The sequence below is a fragment of the Lepisma saccharinum genome, chromosome 1, assembly GCF_977018435.1.
Source record: "Lepisma saccharinum chromosome 1, izLepSacc3.1, whole genome shotgun sequence".
Lineage (NCBI taxonomy): Eukaryota > Metazoa > Arthropoda > Insecta > Zygentoma > Lepismatidae > Lepisma > Lepisma saccharinum.
Genome location: NC_139229.1, coordinates 22523081 through 22543422, shown reverse-complemented (window position 1 = coordinate 22543422; position 20342 = coordinate 22523081). Strand labels below are relative to the sequence as shown.

Sequence of the window (20342 nt, the reverse complement as noted above, 5' to 3'; positions counted from 1 at the left end):
ATAAGAAGCACACAAATATACGCGTAGAGTAGCATGGGTAAATATTAAAAAGCAAATTATCCATCACTATCGCACTTTACTACGAAGATATGAATATACAAGAATGCTCTGCACCTCTGATATTTTTGCACGATAATCATAGAACAAGATTATTCCATTCGTGTTGTTTATCATCCTTTGTAATGTCGACCTCCTTAGGCATCCTTTAGGGAAATGAATCCTTGGAAAATGAATTTCAGCCTATAGTATGTTTCACACATATAATTTTTCTTTCAATTACAGTAATTATAAGGAACTGAAAATTACAAGTGAGGCTGATACAGGCAGGGTTGTTAAAGGTCCAGGAATTTTAACAAAATTAAATTCCGGTCAAGAACAGAAAATCAGTTCTGGACCATAACGAAGCTTTATATCTGTAAAGTATTTGAATTCGGGCCAAGAACCTTCTTTCCGGATCAATTTAAATTCGGTCTAGAAACCTTTTTTCCCGCATCAATTTAAATACGGTCCAGGAACCTTTTTTCAATGAAACAATACGCAACTTGGTCCGAATTTAAATTGTGCAAGAAAAATGTCCCGGTCCTGCAGCGGAACCCAATGGAATCCATCAGAAGTTATGGGTTCTCTGGACCTTTAAGAACCCTGGATACAGGTCGTATCAATAGAAAACTTCAAATTGGAGTATATTTTTATACGGAGGGCATTGTTTGGCGGGGGGGGGGGGGTATTCTTGCTTTCCCATTTCCCTTCACGGAAGAACGTTGTGGATGTACTGTACAGTCAACCGCAATAAAAATGTGATAACTGTATCCTGGAATACTACATACTATCCTGTAACGCTATGCAGGGAAGCGTGTATTTCAGGATATATGTGTCCACTTTTTTTGCTGGTCACTGTATACATATCGCCACAAACATCCGTTTTTTTTTAACAAAATAACTTTTCTAGCCAGAAGAAAAGCACTAACACAACATTTAATCCAGCCAATAAAATGTAACCGTTAAATCTTCCTATATTTTTTTAATCATTTTTACTCTGGGTCAATGCAGATCTTTTCTAATAATCATGAACTCAGTAGATGAAATGCGTAAGCCTTTATTTCATATCTGTCTCTCTGAAGTTTGGGAAATGGGCTGGAAGATGATGGTTAAAAAGCAGAAACGTGAATGGAAACCGCAACGATCGTAGTTTGCCGCATCAAGCGAAGATATGGAAATTAAGGAGGTGGGAGGGATCGTGAATCAAAAGCAGTTTAATATTTGACCAAAACATGTTAAAATTCGAATGCTTTTCCTTCCATCCTCTTTTTTTTGTAAAACTGGCCCTGGCGGAGTGGTTAGCACATCGCGCTACGACGCCAAGGGTCCCGGGTTCGAACCCTGGCCTTGGCATGGATGTTTGTGAGTGTCCATTCATCCATATCATCACTTATCCCCATCTTCGCAAATTAGCCAAAAGTGGCACAAAAAGCGAAAAAAAGTAAGGCAAATCAATCAATATTTTTTTGTCGAGTCGATTTTTCCTCTTTATCAGCCACTCTTCTCCATTTATCTATCTATACCTCTCTCTCTCTCTCTCTCTCTCTCTTACTCACTCACCTCCTCTCATATGATAGATAAAATATGTCTTTCACTCACAGACACATGCCTGCCTCTCCGGTATTCTCTCACTATATTTCCCTTTCTAGCTTTCTCTCCTTCTTTCACTCCTCCACATTTTTCTTTGCCTCTGTGTGTCATTCGCTATCTCTGCGTCCCTATCTCTCTCTCAGTGTCTGATTTCTCTCTCTCTGATGAAGTATTGATAACGAATTCATCTCCTAATCAGGGAATTCAGGATTTCAATGAGTGCATATTGCGCATAGTTTCAGATCCCACGTAAATTGAAGGCAGTTAGAGGGGTGCGAGTAAGGGCAGTTGTCCCCCCCAACCTTTTGCAATTTTCGCTTCCGCACTATGCTAATCCTTATCTACAAAGGGAAAGTAAACTGTCCTTGGCCCCCTAGTTTTGGCACCTTGCACCCCCTTCCAGTTTTGAACACACTGATTGAAGGTATAATCCCGTTTAGGGTATGTGAACATAAATTGGTCTTTAAACAAGCTTCGAATTTTCCTCTCCTTTAATTTTCTCTCCCAGTATAACATTATTGAAGAAATGTTTTCATAAACAGATTGTGAAACAGGAAGACACGAATCCGGTCCCCGTGGCGGAGTGAATAGTACATCGTGCTGCGACGCCAGGGGTCCCGGGTTCGAATCCTGGCTTGGACATGGATGTTTGTGATGTCTATTCATCAATTTCATCATATCATCACTCATCTCCCTCTTAGCCAAAAGTGGAGGAAGGGAGTTGAATTTGTTCCTTGCGCGAAGTTACACGGATTGTGGACAACTACTCTTGTTGTTCCAGTAAGATTTGTAAGAATTTCCAAACTTTCAAGGAATTTTAACTTGTATTTCCAGTTATGTCAGATTGTAGGTTATAGTATTTTTACATCATTTCAATACTTATTTTTTAATCATTTTTTGCTCTCCTGTGAAGTAATATTTGCAGTTGGAGGCCCGGGTTACTATACCAACCACCCTCCTTCCGTAAATCCGACCTGAAAAAAAAACACCTCCAAACCTGGTTGAATGTTAGACTTGCTCTAGTTCCTGTGAGTTCCGTTAAATGTCGCTAATGTCTTTCTCCATTGCGAGGCTACTGACATCTTTCAACGAGTGTCGTAACTAACACAAGTAACGATCACTAGCCGGGCAGAAGCAGTGTGACGACTCTCTGAGGGAAGGACAGGAACGGCGAACGTCCCCATAAAAACGGCTATCCCCAGTTTCTAGGGGAAAATTATTTGACTAACAATTGTACAATATATTCTTTAACTTTTCAACTTCTGAGAAGTTTTATGTACAACTACACTCTGCCCCCTTTTTCCACTTTTATTCTAGCGTTACAACATATCAGTACCAGGTAGTAACACTTTAACAGTTTTTATTGGTTGTGAATGAATACGTATATCTGCTCATAAAGCCGATATTTGAAGAGTTCCATTTTCAAAAAAAAGGGTGATTTCATTCTAATTTTGAAAAATATTTATAATGAATTCCTGGAACAAAGTCAATGTGGCATTTTTTAAACAGTATATATTAGGCTGTCGCCATTCATATTCATGGGAGAGGACTTCTAGCAGAGGCATGGTAGGTGCACCGAAAGGGAGGTGGGTGTCCATTAGTTTGCCCGCCTTGTTCCATCCTGTTGTAAACAAACAAAAATAAACTATATAAATACATGTTCTAACTCAAATTAGCATTTTTGTGTTCCATTTTTTTAGAACCGCCACTGAATTAAGACAAAAATAATATAACAGTATAAAGTTATAGCCAAGCCAGGCTGAACATTCCTTTGCAAATGTGAAGTTTCGGTGGTCGATGTGTAAAGTGTTCAGCTTCCGATTTCACCACCGAAGTTCGGGTTCGAATCCCGCCTTGGGTGTTTTTGGGAGTTCATCTAATCATCAACCATCTTCATCTTCGCGATTAGTCAAAAAGTGGCAGAAGATCGACGTTAAATAACAAGATACAAAATGCAATGTATACATATTCTTTGAAAATGCATGTTTTCTTACTCAAAAGGCGTGTTCCAAAAATTATTGTTTTTCTTGTGCGTTTTGACACATAGGCAATCACATCAAACCTCATTCACGTAGCATATTTTAACAATTGTTGTCACACATGTATAGTTCATTTAATATATAAGTGCACACTTTTCATAATTTGTCAGGATTGTTACTCTTGTAGACAAATATAGTTTTTACAGTTTATAGTCACCTTCTCATAATAATCAAATTTGTATAAATGACACCTGTCTCGAAAGCCAAAAAACAAAGCACTGACCACCATTAATGGCCTGTTTGTTTAAAACCAATAACAACTTTCAACTACCATATGCGAATATGTATGTGTGATTTATTATTGTTGCAGAGGGACACTGATAACAATACATGCTGCCAGCCCCCGTGGCGGAGTGGTTAGCACATCGCTCTACGACGCCAGTGGTCCCGGGTTCGAATCCTGGTTTGGGCATGGATATAACGACCAAATCTTGCCAACTATCAAGTAAATGGATTAATCACCGTAATAAGCAATAATAAGAATTGGTTTGTGGATGTTCCCCGAGAGTTGCATTGTGGAATACAGATGTTAATCCGGTTTACCGAGCGAGGAGGCAGATCCTCGGGTAAGAAAAACAAAAAAAATACAACTTTGGAGCCAATGAACGGATTCGATTGAAATTTAAGACAGCAGAGTATCAGATCCTGATCGGCAAAATCCCAAAAACACAACATGATAGGAGATGAATTAAGGGAGATATTAAAAGTTAAAGAGCGAGAGTGGATGACAATACGTACAGACTCCCCGTCGCTGCGTATTGAGCGACCGTGCAGAATACAGTGGATCCGACGAGAGGGTAGCCTCCCTTCGAGGAGTCGCTGGAGATAGGTCAAGGAACTCAAATTACACGGGCAAAGATAGAAGGGTAAGATGCCATGGTTTGAGTACGATTTAACAAGGCGTAGACCGAGAGGGTATCATAACGAACATTTGGAATAGCACATAAATAGACAAGCGGGGAAGCGGAAAACACAGTTTAACTTACACAACCTCTCGGGAACCATCCGCGCTTACAAGTACTCGCCTTGTGTGTCTAACCAATCAGTGTTGTGTTTAGTTCGCCCGGGATTGTTTCCAATCACGATGGAGTAGAGAGCGGGAAAGAGCCCACGTGGGGCGTTCAACCCCTTGCCTCCCTCGAAGATGCTGAGATCTAGAAGTGTGAAGCCTTACCGTCTAGAAGCCATATCATTCATCACGCCGCCAGGAGCATCAACACCCCAAGAGGATTACATCAAACAGATCCGGCAAGTTAGCCGAGTGAAAAGTGTGACGTCTGTAAATGGAGAAGCTTCGTTCGCCACGTCGTAAGTATAAACGCCCAATGAACTCGCATATTTACGTATAAATTACTCATGGACATTGCTTATTACGGTGATTAAATCGTACCAGCGATAATTTTATTATGTAAATCAGAATACAACTTTCAGTCATTCAAGTAGGCAAAGTACTTAACCTTCAGATTGTCCGACACTATAGATTGTCGCTGTAATTATACAACGGTGATCAAATTTGACCTGAAAAAAAAAAGCAACAATATAAAGGTAAACCTAATAACATTCAATTATACCTGCATAAAGGAGTAGTGTTTTCGTCCATGCTTAAGCTCCTACCTGAACATAAGATACCCGGAAACGGAAACGTGAATGAAAAAATAGGAAAAGATGTAATCAATGCTACTGTGTTTAAACATCACCCGAAACTAAATTTTTATTAATTAATGATGTCTTTTGAAATGCCGAAGTATGCGTGAGAGAGTGAATGTAGGAATGAAAGGGGCATTAATGTAAGTGTTTTATGCATGTGCTCTTATATAGCAATTACATCATATATAGTAAACTAACCCTGTGGTGTGTAATTTGTACCCTATGCAATCTCTTGGGCTCCAACTGATGGCACTTACCCTGGCACAAAAGGTAAATATTGTATGAAGCATTGCCTATTCTATATTTATTTCTTGTTTGTTTACATTGCCCATGTAACGTACTGCCGGAGCGTCGTCATACGCACCGTTAAATGGATGTTTGTGAGTGTACATCCATCAATTTCAACATATCATCACTCATCCCCATCTTCGCAAATTAGCCAAAAGTGGCACAGAAAAGCGAAGTAAAATAAAGCAAATCAATCAACAATACATGTTGCATGTAGAAAGTACACTGTGGTAACTTAATTCTGTCTTTCAGGAACCAATCCGACGACAAACGTCAGCGAGCAGAGCGCCAGAGAGAAGTCATCTGGATACCATACTTTGCACCGGCTGCCGTGAAACCGTGGTCCCTCCAATTTACATGTGCGACACGGGATACCATGTCTGCGACCACTGCAAGAGGACCACAAAGATTTGCCAAATATGTAGAACACCTATTACAAACACAAGGAACCTCTACATGGAGACCATGTTGAAGAAACTCCCTTTCACATGTTCCTACAGGGAAATGGGGTGCACGAAGGAGTTCTACATGTTGAAGGAAAGGGAGATACATACAGTCCATTGCGGCTATTGTCCTTGCCACTGCCCTGTTAGTGGGTGTCATTTGGAAACGAAACGTAGGGAGTTGTTGCAGCACTTAGAGAAAACCCATCAAGTTCTTGCAGAATCTAGATACATTGATGGTAAACAAACCAGGGAAAGATTCAGCATTCGATTCCAGTCAGACAGTATCCATGTTGCAACCATTCAACCGTGGGGCACTTTCTTCTTCAGAGCAAATTTGGTTGAGGACAATTGGCAATTTGGTCTTCAGCATCTGGGGCCTCAGGAAGAAGCCAGTGCGTATTTGTACACATTGTTGTTCACTGAATCCACCAATGGTAAGTTGTCGTACACCAACATGGTGAATTCGCTTCATAGTCCACTGAAAGAGTTGGTTCAAAAAGGGGATTGCTTGATGTTACATAGGAACATGCTGAAAGGTGTGTCTAAGTTCAACGGTAATATCGAGTGTCAAGTGTCAATTGCAAAGAATGTACTGCATGAGGAAAATCGTCATAGTGTGCACTTTTAAAGTGTATTGTGATTTAATCGGGTATTGTGTATCAAGTTGAAGTAGGCTCATAAGTGTGTCCTGCAACTTTGAAAACCACAATAATGAATAAGACACGTGTCAACATTTCAACAATGTGATAAAATTAAAGGTTTCTTTCCTAAGTGATTTTATCTCACACAAGACTAGTTAAATTTGTGACATAAAAATTCACAAAAGATTAAATAAGTTTATATGTAGACAAGCTTACGTGAATACATATAGCGCAGTGGTAGTGTCGTCGCCTTGTAATCAAGGTGTCCCGGGTTCGATACCCGGTGGAGGCACATAGTGGTACGGATCCCACTTTAAACTGTAGGTCTAGTCCCGATTAGCATTACTGTGCATAAAGGGGACTTAAAACATCAAATCAATTAATCAATCAATACATATAATAAGGTACTTACGTTCTAACCTATGTTTCCAAAAAGACAAAAACACTTAACTTTCATTACCCTAAATACATTTATGGTAATGAAATAAATACAATAATATTGGCGCCATCTTTAGTAAGTCGCGTGTGGAGATTTTAGTGTTTTCAGACCTTCATGAAAATCTCTGTAACTTCTGTTCTGCAATTCCAAATGTAAAGATTAAAAAGCCATTTCCTTCATAAATAGATGTTCTTTTGTTTTGTTTATTAACATTTTTGTTCACACTACAATTAATCCAATAAATATTTTTCTCATAATTTATCTTCACGGCATAAAATAATTATGCAAGGGAAAGAACATCTCAGCCATATTTCTTATGTTTACTGTGCGATGCCAGGTTAAGTTAAAAAATTGTTAAACACATGAGGTGTCTTAACTAACTAACTAACTAACTCTCTAGCCTTCTTAAACCCGAAGGTTCATGGCTGCAGCAACACAGGCCTTCCATCTGTCCCTATCTTGAGCAAGATCTATATACTCTTTTCCAACCCTACCGATTTCCCTTAGGTCCATCTCGACGTTGTCCCTCCATCTTCGTCTTGGCCTTCCTACTGGTCTCTTACCATCAGGTTTCCCAACAAGAATCCTGTAAACTCCTCTTTCCTCTCCCATTCGTGCCACATGGCCTGCCCACCTAAGTCTTCTTGATTTAATTATTCTAATAATGTCTGGACATGAATACATATTATGTAGTTCTAAATTATGTAACCTTCTCCACTCACCTGTCTCCTCATCCCTTTTAGGTCCAAATATTTTCCTAAGGATCCTATTTTCAAATACTCTCAATTTATGTTCCTCTTTCAATGTAAGGGACCAAGTTTCACACCCATATAATACTACAGGCAAAATTACTGTTTTGTATATTTTAACTTTTAGTTTCTTAGATATTAAACGAGAAGACAAAAGTTTATGAAGAGAGAAGTAACATGCATTTCCTGAATGAAGCCTACTTTTTATTTCCTCTTTAATATAATTTTCATTTGTTAATATTACTCCTAAGTATTTGAATTTGGAAACTGGTTCAAACGAGTTGTTATCAATAATTAGATTTTGATTATTACCTAACACTTGGTTTCGGCCTGTAAGCATATATTTAGTTTTCTCTTTGTTAACTTCCAAACCTATCTCTTTAGCAGTTTTGAAAAATATTTTAGCATTATTCTTAATTGTATTCACATCATCCCCCAGTAAGTCTACATCATCTGCATATGCTAACAACTGAGTCACACCATTTAATTTTAGTCCTTCTTTAGTTTCTTTTACCTTCCTTACAGCATATTCTAAGGCAAAATTAAAGATCAATGGAGATAATGCATCTCCTTGTTTTAACCCATCATGAATTGTAAATTTGTCAGACATATTAATACCCACACGAATTTTACTTTCTGTTTCACTGGTGCATTTTTTTATCATACTAACAAGCTTCTTAGGTATTCCAAACTCTACTAATATATTATATAATTTATCTCTTTTGACCGAATCATATGCTTTTTTGAAATCAATTAATAGCTGATGGACATTTTGATTATATTCCCACTTTTTTTCAAGTGTCTGTCTGATGTGAAAAATTTGATCTGTAGTTGATCTGTTACGTTTAAATCCACATTGATAATCACCTATAATTTCATTAGCATATGGGGTTAGTCTTGTTAAAAGAATGTTAGATAATATTTTATATGTTGTTGAGAGTAGAGAAATTCCACGGTAATTATTGCAGTTCATTTTATCACCTTTTTTAAACACAGGAACAATTATGGATTCTTTCCACTGTTGAGGGATTTCTTCTTTATTCCATATTAAACAAATTAATTTATGAATTTGACATATTAATGAATTTCCACCATATTTAATTAACTCAGCTGGTATTAAATCAATGCCAGGTGCTTTGTTATTCTTTAGCCTTTTAATAGCATCTTTAACTTCAGTCAAGTTAGGTTCTGGAACTAAAGGTTCTGCTGTGTGTACTTCATTTACTTCTGATTTATCTCCTACATGGACATTTAAAAGGTCATTAAAGTAGTTCTTCCATCTATTTAGAATATCGCTTGGGTCAGCTAGAAAATCACCGTCTTTATCTTTTATCAAGTTTACTTTAGGTTGCCACCCCTTTCTAAACTCATTTACACCTTTATATAAATCTCTGATATTTTTATTTTTGCTGTTTGTTTCAATTTCGTTAATTTTGCTTTTCAAGTAATCTCTTTTTTTACTTCTAAACGTGCGGTTAACTTCTCGCTTTATTCTATTATAATTGTTTAGATTTGTATCATCAGAGTTATTTAACCACCTAAGTCTAGCCTGATTTCTTATTTCTATTAGATTATGACATTCACTATCAAACCATGGCTTACTTTTTCTCGGTTTATGGTATCCTATACTTTCTTTAGCTGCTGATTCTATTGCATTACGTATGTGCTCCCAATTCTTATTTACGTCTCTTTCATTTATATTTTCATCATCATTTAAATCCTGCAAAATATCAAATCTATTTGACAGTTTAATTTGGTAATCTTTCTTAATTCTTTCATCAGTAAACTTTCCTGTATCAAATTTTATAACTTTTAGATTTTGTTGCTTATGATTTATCACTGAGAGTCTTTCTCTTAATTTAGCAATTACTAAATAATGGTCACTGGCACAGTCAGCACCTCTATGTGTACGAACGTCAATTATACTAGTATGTCTTCTCTTATCAATGAGAATATGATCTATCTGATTATGAGTTTTACCATCTGGAGAAGACCAGGTATATTTATGGATATCTTTATGTTTAAAAGTGGTACTTTTCACAATTAAATTCTTTGAGGTTGCAAAAGTAATCAATCTTATACCATTATCATTACTTAATTCATGAAGACTTTCTTTACCAATCGTGGGTTTAAATGTCTCTTCTTTGCCAATCTGTGCATTACAATCACCTAACAGAATTTTCATATCATACTGAGAAAATTTATCAAAGACCTCTTCTAACTCTGTATAAAAATCATCTTTAGTATTATCATCTTTATCTTCCGTTGGTGCATGTATGTTTATTAAGATAATTTTACACCACCTACCCTGTAAAACTGCATATGATATCCTATCATTAATAAATTCTACTGTTTTAAGAGCCGAGATAATTCTATTATTTATGAAAAAGCCTGTTCCAAAATTATGATTTTCAGTACCACCATAGAAAAAAGTATAATTTTTAGTTTTACAATTCCCTTCTCCTGGCCACCTAACTTCCTGGACAGCTACTACATCTAATTTATACTTAACTATCTCATTAACTGTACACTGAAATGCCCCAGGCCGGTAGAGGCTCAGAACATTCCAGGTGCCTAATTGAATATCCTTATTCCTAACGTAGATCTTATCCTTAGTCCAGGGACCTCCCAAAGTAGTCCCCACCCGGAGATCCGAACGGGGGACTATTTTACCTCCGGAATATTTTACCTTGGGAACATCCATGGCCTTATATTGCTGATTCTTGACATGGCTTTTTACAGTGCAGAGTTGTCAGCTCTACGCCTAACCCCCAATATGAATGGAGGAACTACTACACAAGACAAACACAAACACATTAGACAGCACAATTACTACACAAACACATCACAACTATAACACAATATAAACACAAACACACCACAACTACTACACAAGACAAACACAAACAAATTACTACTACGCAAAACAAACATACTAGACAGCACAACTACTACACAAACATACTAGACAGCACAACTGCAACACAAGACACATACATACACACCACCGATTCTACACAAGACAAATAGAAACACATTAGACAACATAACTACTACACAAGATAAACACAACCACACTAGACAGCGCAGCTACTACACAAGACAAACCCACATACAAGCACATCACAACTACTACACAAGACAAACCCAAACACACTACAGAGCACAACTACTGCACAATACACCCAAACACATAACAACCTCTACACAAGAAAAAACATAAACGCACAACTACTACTACATTTTAGTGCTAAGCACAGGGTCAGTAGTGTTGGGACTATATATCGTCCAGTCGATATATCGCGATATTGAAAAAATATTGTCCAGGCGATATCAACTAGACGATATATCGTCACGATATTTTGGCAATATATCGTTACGATATTTGGCGATATATCGTCACGATATTTTAGCGATATATATCGTTGAGACGATATATCGCCGATATCACGATACGCAAAAATATTGCATGTGACGATATTTTCTTGACGATATATCGATATCCTCTAGACTTAACACTGATATTCAAGAGTTGGATATTGACCCCCCCTAATGTTTAATATTCAATCCCCCCAGAATCCACGTGCCAATATGTAAGAGTTGGATACTTCCTTCCAACCCCCTTCCGGATTATACATATTACTCTTTACATTTTCCTTGGAAGTCTACAAATTGCTATTTGTATAGCAGCAATGGTAACTTGTGTCCAATGTTATATTGTCCACCTAAAATTTTCATCATGAAAATCCCCCCCCCCTTTTCCAAATTGGGTGGATGCAACGGGCATTCACGAACACACCTGTGAGCACCCCTGCCCCTAAGTACTGTCTTTTCTTCATTTAATGGATTAAATATGGTTCCCTTAATGTGTAAAAATTTTACATATATTTTAGAAAAATATATAAATGTTGAATTTTATGTTATTTGAAAAGCATGAGGTGTCTTAGCCGCCTCTTTTTCCTATAATCTCTCAAAAATTAAAAGTTTTTTTTTTTTAAGTTTGATGCTATGTAACCTAAATGATGGACAGAGGAAAAATCTGAAATTTGAACCACAATGATACCTTTCAAGTTCAACATATAAAGATTTGGCGACAGTGTTTTTTTTCGAATAAAAAAGATATTTAAGATTAAATTTTGACAAAATTGCCCATTTACAATACTAAATAAAACACATGGATTGAGAAATGAAACACAGAAGATAGTTATAAATACATTTTACACATACACTTATTAAAAATAAATTGATTTGTGAATTGAAATGTATTTATTCAACACCGTGTATATAACAAATGTATATTATATATGAAATTATGTATTACATGTAAATACAGGATGAGTCCAAAGTCTTGAACCGCCAGAACGTATAACGTTTGAGGTAATAATGTGCAAATTATTATCATTATACAATTATATGAGATTTGTTTCCACTTATGCTAGAAATTTATCTTCTTGTGGAGGATGTGGAAATAAGTGTAATAATAAACAGCAGACTCTTCTGATTTTCAATCACAACTTGTCTGCTAAATAACATATGCATCACACTGTTAAGTAAAGCTATGAAACCCTCCCTGCTGGAAATTTCTACTGTCTTCGGTAGACAAATTCTACTGTTTTCAAATCTTCTGTGTACTGTGAAATGTACTGAAATCCTATTGTAGATCTACTGTACAGCTACTGTACTCTACAGTAGGACTACTGTACTGTGCAGTAGGGTTACTGTATTGAAAAAACAATGTTAATAATAATGCATAATACTTGCTACAATATATTATAAAATCATTTATTTACTCCAAGAATAGACAAATTAGTTCTTGACACCATATTTTCAGTGATTTTGAACTGAACTGGAAAAACAGTACATGAACTGAATTTCTACTCCTTTTCTAATTAATACTACTGAAGTCAGATATATGTTAATATGATATATGATATTTATTTCCATCCACTTGATCATATGAGTACAAATAGCACTATGATATGGGATAGGTCAATTACATGTATAATTTTGAGTACAAAGGAATTAATGCATACATACTTAAGCATATTAAAAAGTATAAAAGAGTATAACATAACATCACAAAAAATAGAAGAAAAAACAAAGGTTATGTCTATTAATGAGAAGAAAAATCAAAAGGTTATGTCTATTAATGAAAAATATAATGTAAGTACTCCTCTGTGTTATAAAACAAATACTTCATTAGCAAGGTCTTTACTGTCATCTTAAATTTAGTTGGATAATGATTCTTGAATTCCTCTGGTACTTTGTTATAAAGTTTTACACCTTGAAATCCTAGACCATTTTGTGTTTTGGATTTGCGGGCAGTAGAAAGGTGGAGGGAGTTATGCATATGAGTGCTGTAAGTGTGTATGTCCAGATGTTTTTAGAAGATTTCAGAATTTGTATGAATAAAGTACAATGTTTTTAATATGTACAAACATGGAAGAGGTAATATTTAAAATTCGTTGAAAATTTGTTTCGTTGGGCTTGAGAGGGTTACATTTTTCATAATTTTTAATATCCGTTTTTGCCAAATAAAAATTTTCTGCATTTTGGTTGAACTGTCCCAGAAAGAGATACCATATGTACATAAGTACAGGTTGAATATGTCCAAAATATACTGTCCTTAGATCATTTAAAGATAAAACATTTCTCAGAATTCTCATCATGTAGCAGAGCCTGCTTAACTTTTGGGTAAAAATAGTAATTTGCATGTCCCAAGACAGGCTTGTGTCTATCCATACTCCTAAGAATTTTATTGCATTGCATTGTTAATAATTACATTTATAAGTTTCTTGTTTGTTTTACTGGAATAAAATTTATTAGAACTGTTTTATTAACATTCAGGGAAAGCTTGTTGTTGTTTAGCCAGGTGTTTAGTTCTTTCGTTGTCAAAAAGGAATTCCTTTGAAGTTGATCATGTTCCAGGCTTTTTACTATGTTGTTTCTGTCATCCGCCAAAAGTATTGTTTGAGACTCTGATAAAGTTTCTGGAAGATCATTTATGTATCGTAAAAATAAAACTGGTCCTACAATTGAACCTTGCTGTACACCTGTTTTGAGGAACAATCTGTCTGATTTGAATTTGTTAATAACTACATATTGACATCTGTCTTTTAAATAGGAAGTGAACCATTTTTTTTGCTAAATCCCTGATTCCATAATCTAGTAAAATGTCATACTGTACCAAATCAAATGCTTTGGTAAAATCTAAAAATAATCCATACAAATGAATTTTTTTTGTCTGTCGATTTTAGTATGTTATTTGTAAATTCGGAATTAGCTTAGAATTCTGATATTGATGTACTTTTTGGTATCCAAATTGATGTCTGGATAAAATTTTATATTTTTCTAAGAAAGTTACTAATCTATTTAGTATAATTTTCTCTATTACTTTAGAGAAAACCGACAAAATATAGATTGGCCTATAGTTTGAGCATTCCTCTTTGTTGCCTTCCTTGAATAATGGTCTCACTTGTGCTATTTTGTACTCACTAGCAAAAATACGTGTTTCTAAAAATGTGTTGCAAATACTTACTAGTGGTTGTAGTATACTATTAGCACATGTTTTGAGTAGAGAACTTGATAGTTCATCTGGCCCTGATGAATACTTATTTTTTAAATTTATAATTACTTTCTCGACTTCTACCTCAGTTACTGGGGTGAGAAACATAGTGTTTGGGTTTCGGGGACTGCTTAAATTTTTATTTACTGTATTTGGAATGTTCACAAAAGATGTGTTAAAAATTTGTGCTACATCAAGGGGATTGTTTATTTTTTCTCCATCAGACATTATTTCTATTTTTTCATTTACGTTCTATTTTTTCCTATCAGTTTCATCATTAACAATTTTTCATAGTTTCTTTGATTTATTTGCAGATTTGCTTATTTTATCTGCAATGGCTAATTTCTTCGCATTGTTTATTACCTTCCTGAGGATATTTACATATTTTTGTAGTGGTCTTTAAGTATGGGATTCTTGTTTTTCTGGATTTCTTTGTATAATTTTCTTTTTGTTTCACAGGATTTTTTTATACCTTTGGTTATCCAGGAAGTTGAGTTGGTTTGATTAAGGGGTTGTTTGTATATTTTGTATGGAGATGCTTATGGAAATAAGTTACTACAATTCTTTCTTAACAAATAACTCAACCTTAAAGCAGCTAGCAGTTTGAATACATGATCATATTACAACGCAAGAAAGGTATATATTGTTTCTTTATATATTTTACACGTTTAAATAATACCCTTACAAATATTTATTTACATAATGGACCCTGATACTCGGCATTCTACGGTTTACGAGATCCTACTCAATACGTAAGTCGAAACTTTGGCTATTTATAGTTATCAGACAATTCAAGATTACAATTAATAAACAAGATAGTTGCAGCTTATAATCACAATAATTAGTTATGACTTCATTTCCAGGAAATTTTTGAAAGCACTCGATATTCTTCTTCTTTCACATGCACTAACACTAACACTAAACACTGGTAAGTTAGTGCTAAACTGACGATTTTAAATACTTCCTGATATATTGAAATCTCCTCTTTATCACATTATTCTTTCTTGTTTATACTCCGCGTCGATCCATTCTTCACTAAGGTAGTAGTGAACTTTATAAGGATTCCTTCTTCTGATTACGATCACTCAAAAATACTATTTCATGACCGTAATTTTGTTTGAAAAGTACCTTAGAAACTAGACACAATACTAAGTTTTCTAGGTTTTTGTTCTCTTTCTAGACCCAGCGATAAAAATACCTCTAAAAGAGTAATAATTCACGATTACTGTTTTGGCGCAAGCTCACCATGCGGACTGACCTTCTATACTCTAAGGGACTTACTAAAAAAAAAGTTGGCGCTCTCCCGCCGGTTTTCTCCCTTTTTTCTTTTTATATCTTTCAACATACCGCCGACCAGTGTTAATCGAACAATCCATTGTCACCGAGAGGAGCAATTTCTTTGCACAATGAGGGTGGCATAAGAAATTGGTTACAATATCAGTTGATTTTTTTTCAGCATGGAATTTCCATGGTCATTATTATATCTATGTAATGCAATTGCAGAAAGGATCCATTTTTGATCAACGTAGTCAATAGTGTTTGCTTGTTTTGATTTCTCAAGCATTGAGGGTCAGGTCTTCATTTAAACTAATAATTTTTTGCTGTTTTCGTGTGAATATAGGAAGAACAATATGTCAACTTATGTATAAATGAGTATGTGTTTCAATTTTCTACAAGTGCGTTAACCACAATGAAGCTACACACTTGAAAACGTGTTCACTTTATTTGATTTCTTTGTTGTGTGAATGCATTCCTAAGTAGTAAGTTCCACATGCTTTCCCATACAATTATTTTAGTTGTTTACATGTCAGGGCCTCCCCGATGGCGCAGTTGTAGTGTCGCCGCCTTGTAATTAAGTGGTCACGGGTTCAATACCCGGTGGAGGCACAAGTGGTTCGAATCCTACTTTAAATTGTAGGTCCAGTCCCGATTAGCCTTACTGTGCATAAAATGGACTTAAAACACCAACTCAAACAAAGTTATGTATATGATTTTTCCATTGCATTTCCAGTTGTATAGATAAGAAAATTTTCATTACTGACAAGAGCACTGTTTTCAGACAGCAATATACTGAACACAATAAAATATGTTAGTTGTACAATTATATTACTGAAAAAGTTAAGAGTACAGTTCAACTACTTAATATAGAGGAAACAGTTGGACTACCAAAAACAGTAGAAAACATTAGCAGTACAGTTCATCTACTGGAAACAGTTGGGCTACTAAAACAGTAGAAAACATTTGCAGTACAGTTCATCTACTGAATACAGTAGAAACAGTTGGGCTACTAAAGACAGTAGAAAACCTTAGCAGTACAGTTCAGCTACTGAAAACAGTAGCCTACTAAAAACAGTTCATCTACTGAAAACAGCAGATGTTTCAAAACACCCATTGATCTACTGAAAACAGTAGACAGAATTTTCAGTAGGGCTAACAACAGCATAGAATTAACAAAAGCATTACCATATTTGTAGCTATGTACAGCTCTAACATTTCTTATGACAATATACAAAATCTGGGTGAAAATTTAAGCTCTTTCTTAAAAACACAGAACTTGACAACAACACATAGGCAATCAGCCTTTATAATCGTCGCATGCAGTCAAATAATGACGTGCTTACTGTTCTATTTATCCATTAACGCGAATTAATATATTTGAAATCTCTCATGAACTTGCTAGACACATATATAAAATTGGTTAACACTTCTCACATAATAATTCTCACACAATATTTATTATGCAATAATATTACTTATTTTTGGCTCACAAGTGGTGCAGTTCTAACAAAGTTATATGAATTCTATCATAGAAGTTCAAACAGTGAACGAAGTAACAAAGATTATGCCAAAATACTTTTCAAGCTACACTTCATCTGATTTTCTAGTGCCACTCTTTTCTCCCGGATATCCTCCACCAAACATAACCTCTCAACTCGTCGCATGCTCTTTGATTAATGTGATCCGTGGCGGCGATTAGGGGGGCGAGGGGGGCACTTGCACCCCCAACTTTCCGCCATTTTTGCCCCCGCACTCTGCTAAACCTTATATACAAAGGGAAATATGCTGTCTTTGCCCCCCCCCCCCCTATATTTGGCACCTTGCCACCCCGGTTTTGGAACACAATCGCCGCCACTGAATGTGATTAATGTGAACACACGTGTTATTTCAATGTGGTAGTCTTCATCTTGTAAAGACCACCTTAAGGATTAAAGTTAAATGAAAATAAAGCATAGCAACATGTTTCTCTTGAAAGTCTAGCCCATTTGCATATGTCATATGCCAACTGAAGTTGAATCCAAGATGGGCGCCTTGTTGGTCACATGCTCTATCGGGTTAACCCCTTCCTTTTATCATGTATCGGTATGATTTATTCGTGATTTATCTTCTCTGTATGTTTTAAATGGGCGTTTCCATAGATATGGCCTGTAAATTAATGAAGGGAGTTCAAATTTGAATATAGGTTCCGAGATCCGAATTCCGAACAATTGATCCAACACACCAAAGCACACACGTACAAATCCATTATCGAAGTAGGTTCGCTCAATTGGTTTTCTCCGTGATCATGGCAGTTATCTTGCTGATTTCTATGTTTTTTCCAGGAACGACTAGAAATCTTCCTTCATCTTGAAGTTTCTTATCACTGAGAGTTATGTCCTGCATTTGACCCGAATAAGAATACAGCTGATTATCTTTCTTCGTTACGTCGAGCTTATACTCAAACTTATCAGCACCTACATTTATTCCTGAAATAAACTGTATACGAAATTCTGAGCAGTCAGGTTTGTTGAGTTGTTTGTAAATTAAGATTTCGCAACAGTTTTTCAAAATGTGGATACAGGTGCCTTTTGAAACCCATCTACTTTGAATAGCATAATATCCACCAAATCCAAAGCCCATTGAAGGTACGGAATGGACAACTCGCATGTGGTCGTAAAACTTCTCTTTCAAAGCAGACTGTTCACATCCTACAACCCAACATTTGATGGGTCTCCTGAGACAAGAGGCTTCGTGTTCATCCATTTGATCCAGAAGCATGGTGTGAGCGCAGCCGTTTGCCTTGTGTGAACATGGTAGAGGGATGTTCTTCACAGCAGCTTCCAGGGTGAAGTTCCTGACGTTCGACAAAGCGTTACGGCATAATGGACACTGCTGTGAGTTGTTGTTGCATCTTTCGCAAAGACTGTGGCCCCCACTGCACATAAAAATGGGAGGTTTGACTATTTCCAGGCAGACTGGACATTCGAGATCCTTCCACAGTTTCTCTTCTCTCGATGACATAATTAGATCTGAAATAAAAACATGAGCATCTAAGTAGTCACAGTTATCCGGTCTAAGGGGTCCCGGGATCGATACCCGGTGGAGGCACATAGTGGTTCGGATCCCACTTTAAACTGTATGTCCAGTCCCGATTAGCCTTACTGTGCATAAAGTGGACATAAAACAAGAACTCAATCAATCAATTTAACCGATATATCACTCCTGATCGATCTTTTTACTTAGAAATTTATTCAGAATGTTCAGTGGATCCAGCGGCGGCTCTAAGGGGAGAGCCGCCGTGCCATGGCACTACCCTCAGAAAAAGCACTTGCTTCGCCAAAATATAGTTAAATTAATACATTTACGAACAAGGAGATTCGAATCTCGTAAGCATTCGAGCTTACGGCCGCCTCAATTCCTGCGCCGCATCCCCAGCTGTTCTCTCACTTGCTCCGGCCAGCATAGTGAGGCCGTTGCGCAGAGGCATGCGCGGAGGCACGATAAAGTCTCCGCAGTAGACGGAAAGGAGGTGGTCGCCATAAGACAACCAGCCGTGCCCATTTTCGGCTAGCACGAAGCAAGAGCTTTCGAATTGTGTTGACATAGTTGCAAACTTCAGAGAGAAGTGACTAATCCTGACCGATTTGTAATACTCGTTGGAGAAGTAATTCGCGAGAAAGATACTTTCCTGCCTACTTGGAAAGATCGAACGTAATATCTTCCCAAATTTATCTAACCTGTAGACAGATGCGTCTAAAGAGCCATCCAGACATTTTGTTATCGATTTCTTCCTTAAGAAAATATATATCCCTTGCTCTCACGCACTCAGACACTCACGTGCTGCAACTGACGTTGACAATATTGAAGACATTTTCTGTATTTATATATATATATATATATATAAAGAACTGTCTAAATATCAAAGAGGGATCTTTTACTTTAATATTTGGAAAAAAATCACACGGAAAATCTATCAGTATAAGAATTTCATTTGGATATATACGTAATTCAATTTCTTGCATTGAATTTTCAAAATTGTAGATCCACAGTTTATTTAGCAGATAATCATATTTCAGTTGTTAGTACCGTCTGCCGTCCTGCGGTTGCAAATTATAATCAAAGCAAGGCGAGAATACCGTGGTCGACTTGGTCTCTCTAATTGTTTAGTGCTTTTCTTTTCAGTGAAGTGAAAGTGTCCGATGGTGTGTGAAAGGAAGGGTAGTCAGTGAAGATGAGTCAGATTAGAGCATTATTACATATACCGTTTTCCAAAGTGCTATACGATATTAAATTAAAAGTTAAACAGCTTTACCGCCCACGCTAGATTTCAACATAAATTCTTTTTTTTAAAAAAAATGAAAGTGGTAAAGGTGACAGGCGTCGAAATTTTAATAGTCGCATTTAACTCTGGCCGACCTCCGTGCACAGCAAGCTACGACACCAGGTATCACGGGTTCGAATCCCGGCTTGGGCCTGCCTCACTAGAGGCAGAAACGGCACATTTCAGGTTACCACTACAACATAGGAGTATAACATAGCATAGCATAACAACTTGCCAAACAATTTTTTGTTTCAACAATTTCTGAGATTGAATGGTATATTGTTGTATCTTAGCCCATAAATATTGGTGACGCAGAGGCTG

The 20342-nt window shown here is 36.4% G+C and overlaps 2 protein-coding genes across 2 annotated transcripts; one reads left to right on the top strand and one right to left on the bottom strand.

Moving 5' to 3' along the window:
- The first annotated feature begins 4812 nt into the window (after window positions 1–4812).
- On the top strand, window positions 4813–6677 carry LOC145998925 (E3 ubiquitin-protein ligase sina-like). Its single transcript, XM_083135754.1, has 2 exons — window positions 4813–4920; window positions 5856–6677. Exons 1-2 carry the CDS (start codon window positions 4813–4815, stop codon window positions 6675–6677), a joined length of 930 nt encoding a protein of 309 aa, XP_082991880.1.
- Window positions 6678–17983: 11306 nt separating this feature from the next.
- LOC145998874 (E3 ubiquitin-protein ligase sina-like) lies at window positions 17984–18721 on the bottom strand. Its single transcript, XM_083135614.1, has one exon. It carries the CDS (start codon window positions 18719–18721, stop codon window positions 17984–17986), a length of 738 nt encoding a protein of 245 aa, XP_082991740.1.
- Window positions 18722–20342: the final 1621 nt, after the last annotated feature.

Excerpts from the sequence above, each read along its gene's own strand:
- LOC145998874 (XM_083135614.1), bottom strand. The coding sequence starts at position 18,721 with ATGTCATCGAGAGAAGAGAAACTGTGGAAGGATCTCGAATGTCCAGTC.
- LOC145998925 (XM_083135754.1), top strand. The coding sequence starts at position 4,813 with ATGCTGAGATCTAGAAGTGTGAAGCCTTACCGTCTAGAAGCCATATCA. Across the intron at positions 4,921-5,855 it reads ACATCAAACAGATCCGGCAA|GAACCAATCCGACGACAAAC; the intron begins GTTAGCCGAGTG and ends TCTGTCTTTCAG.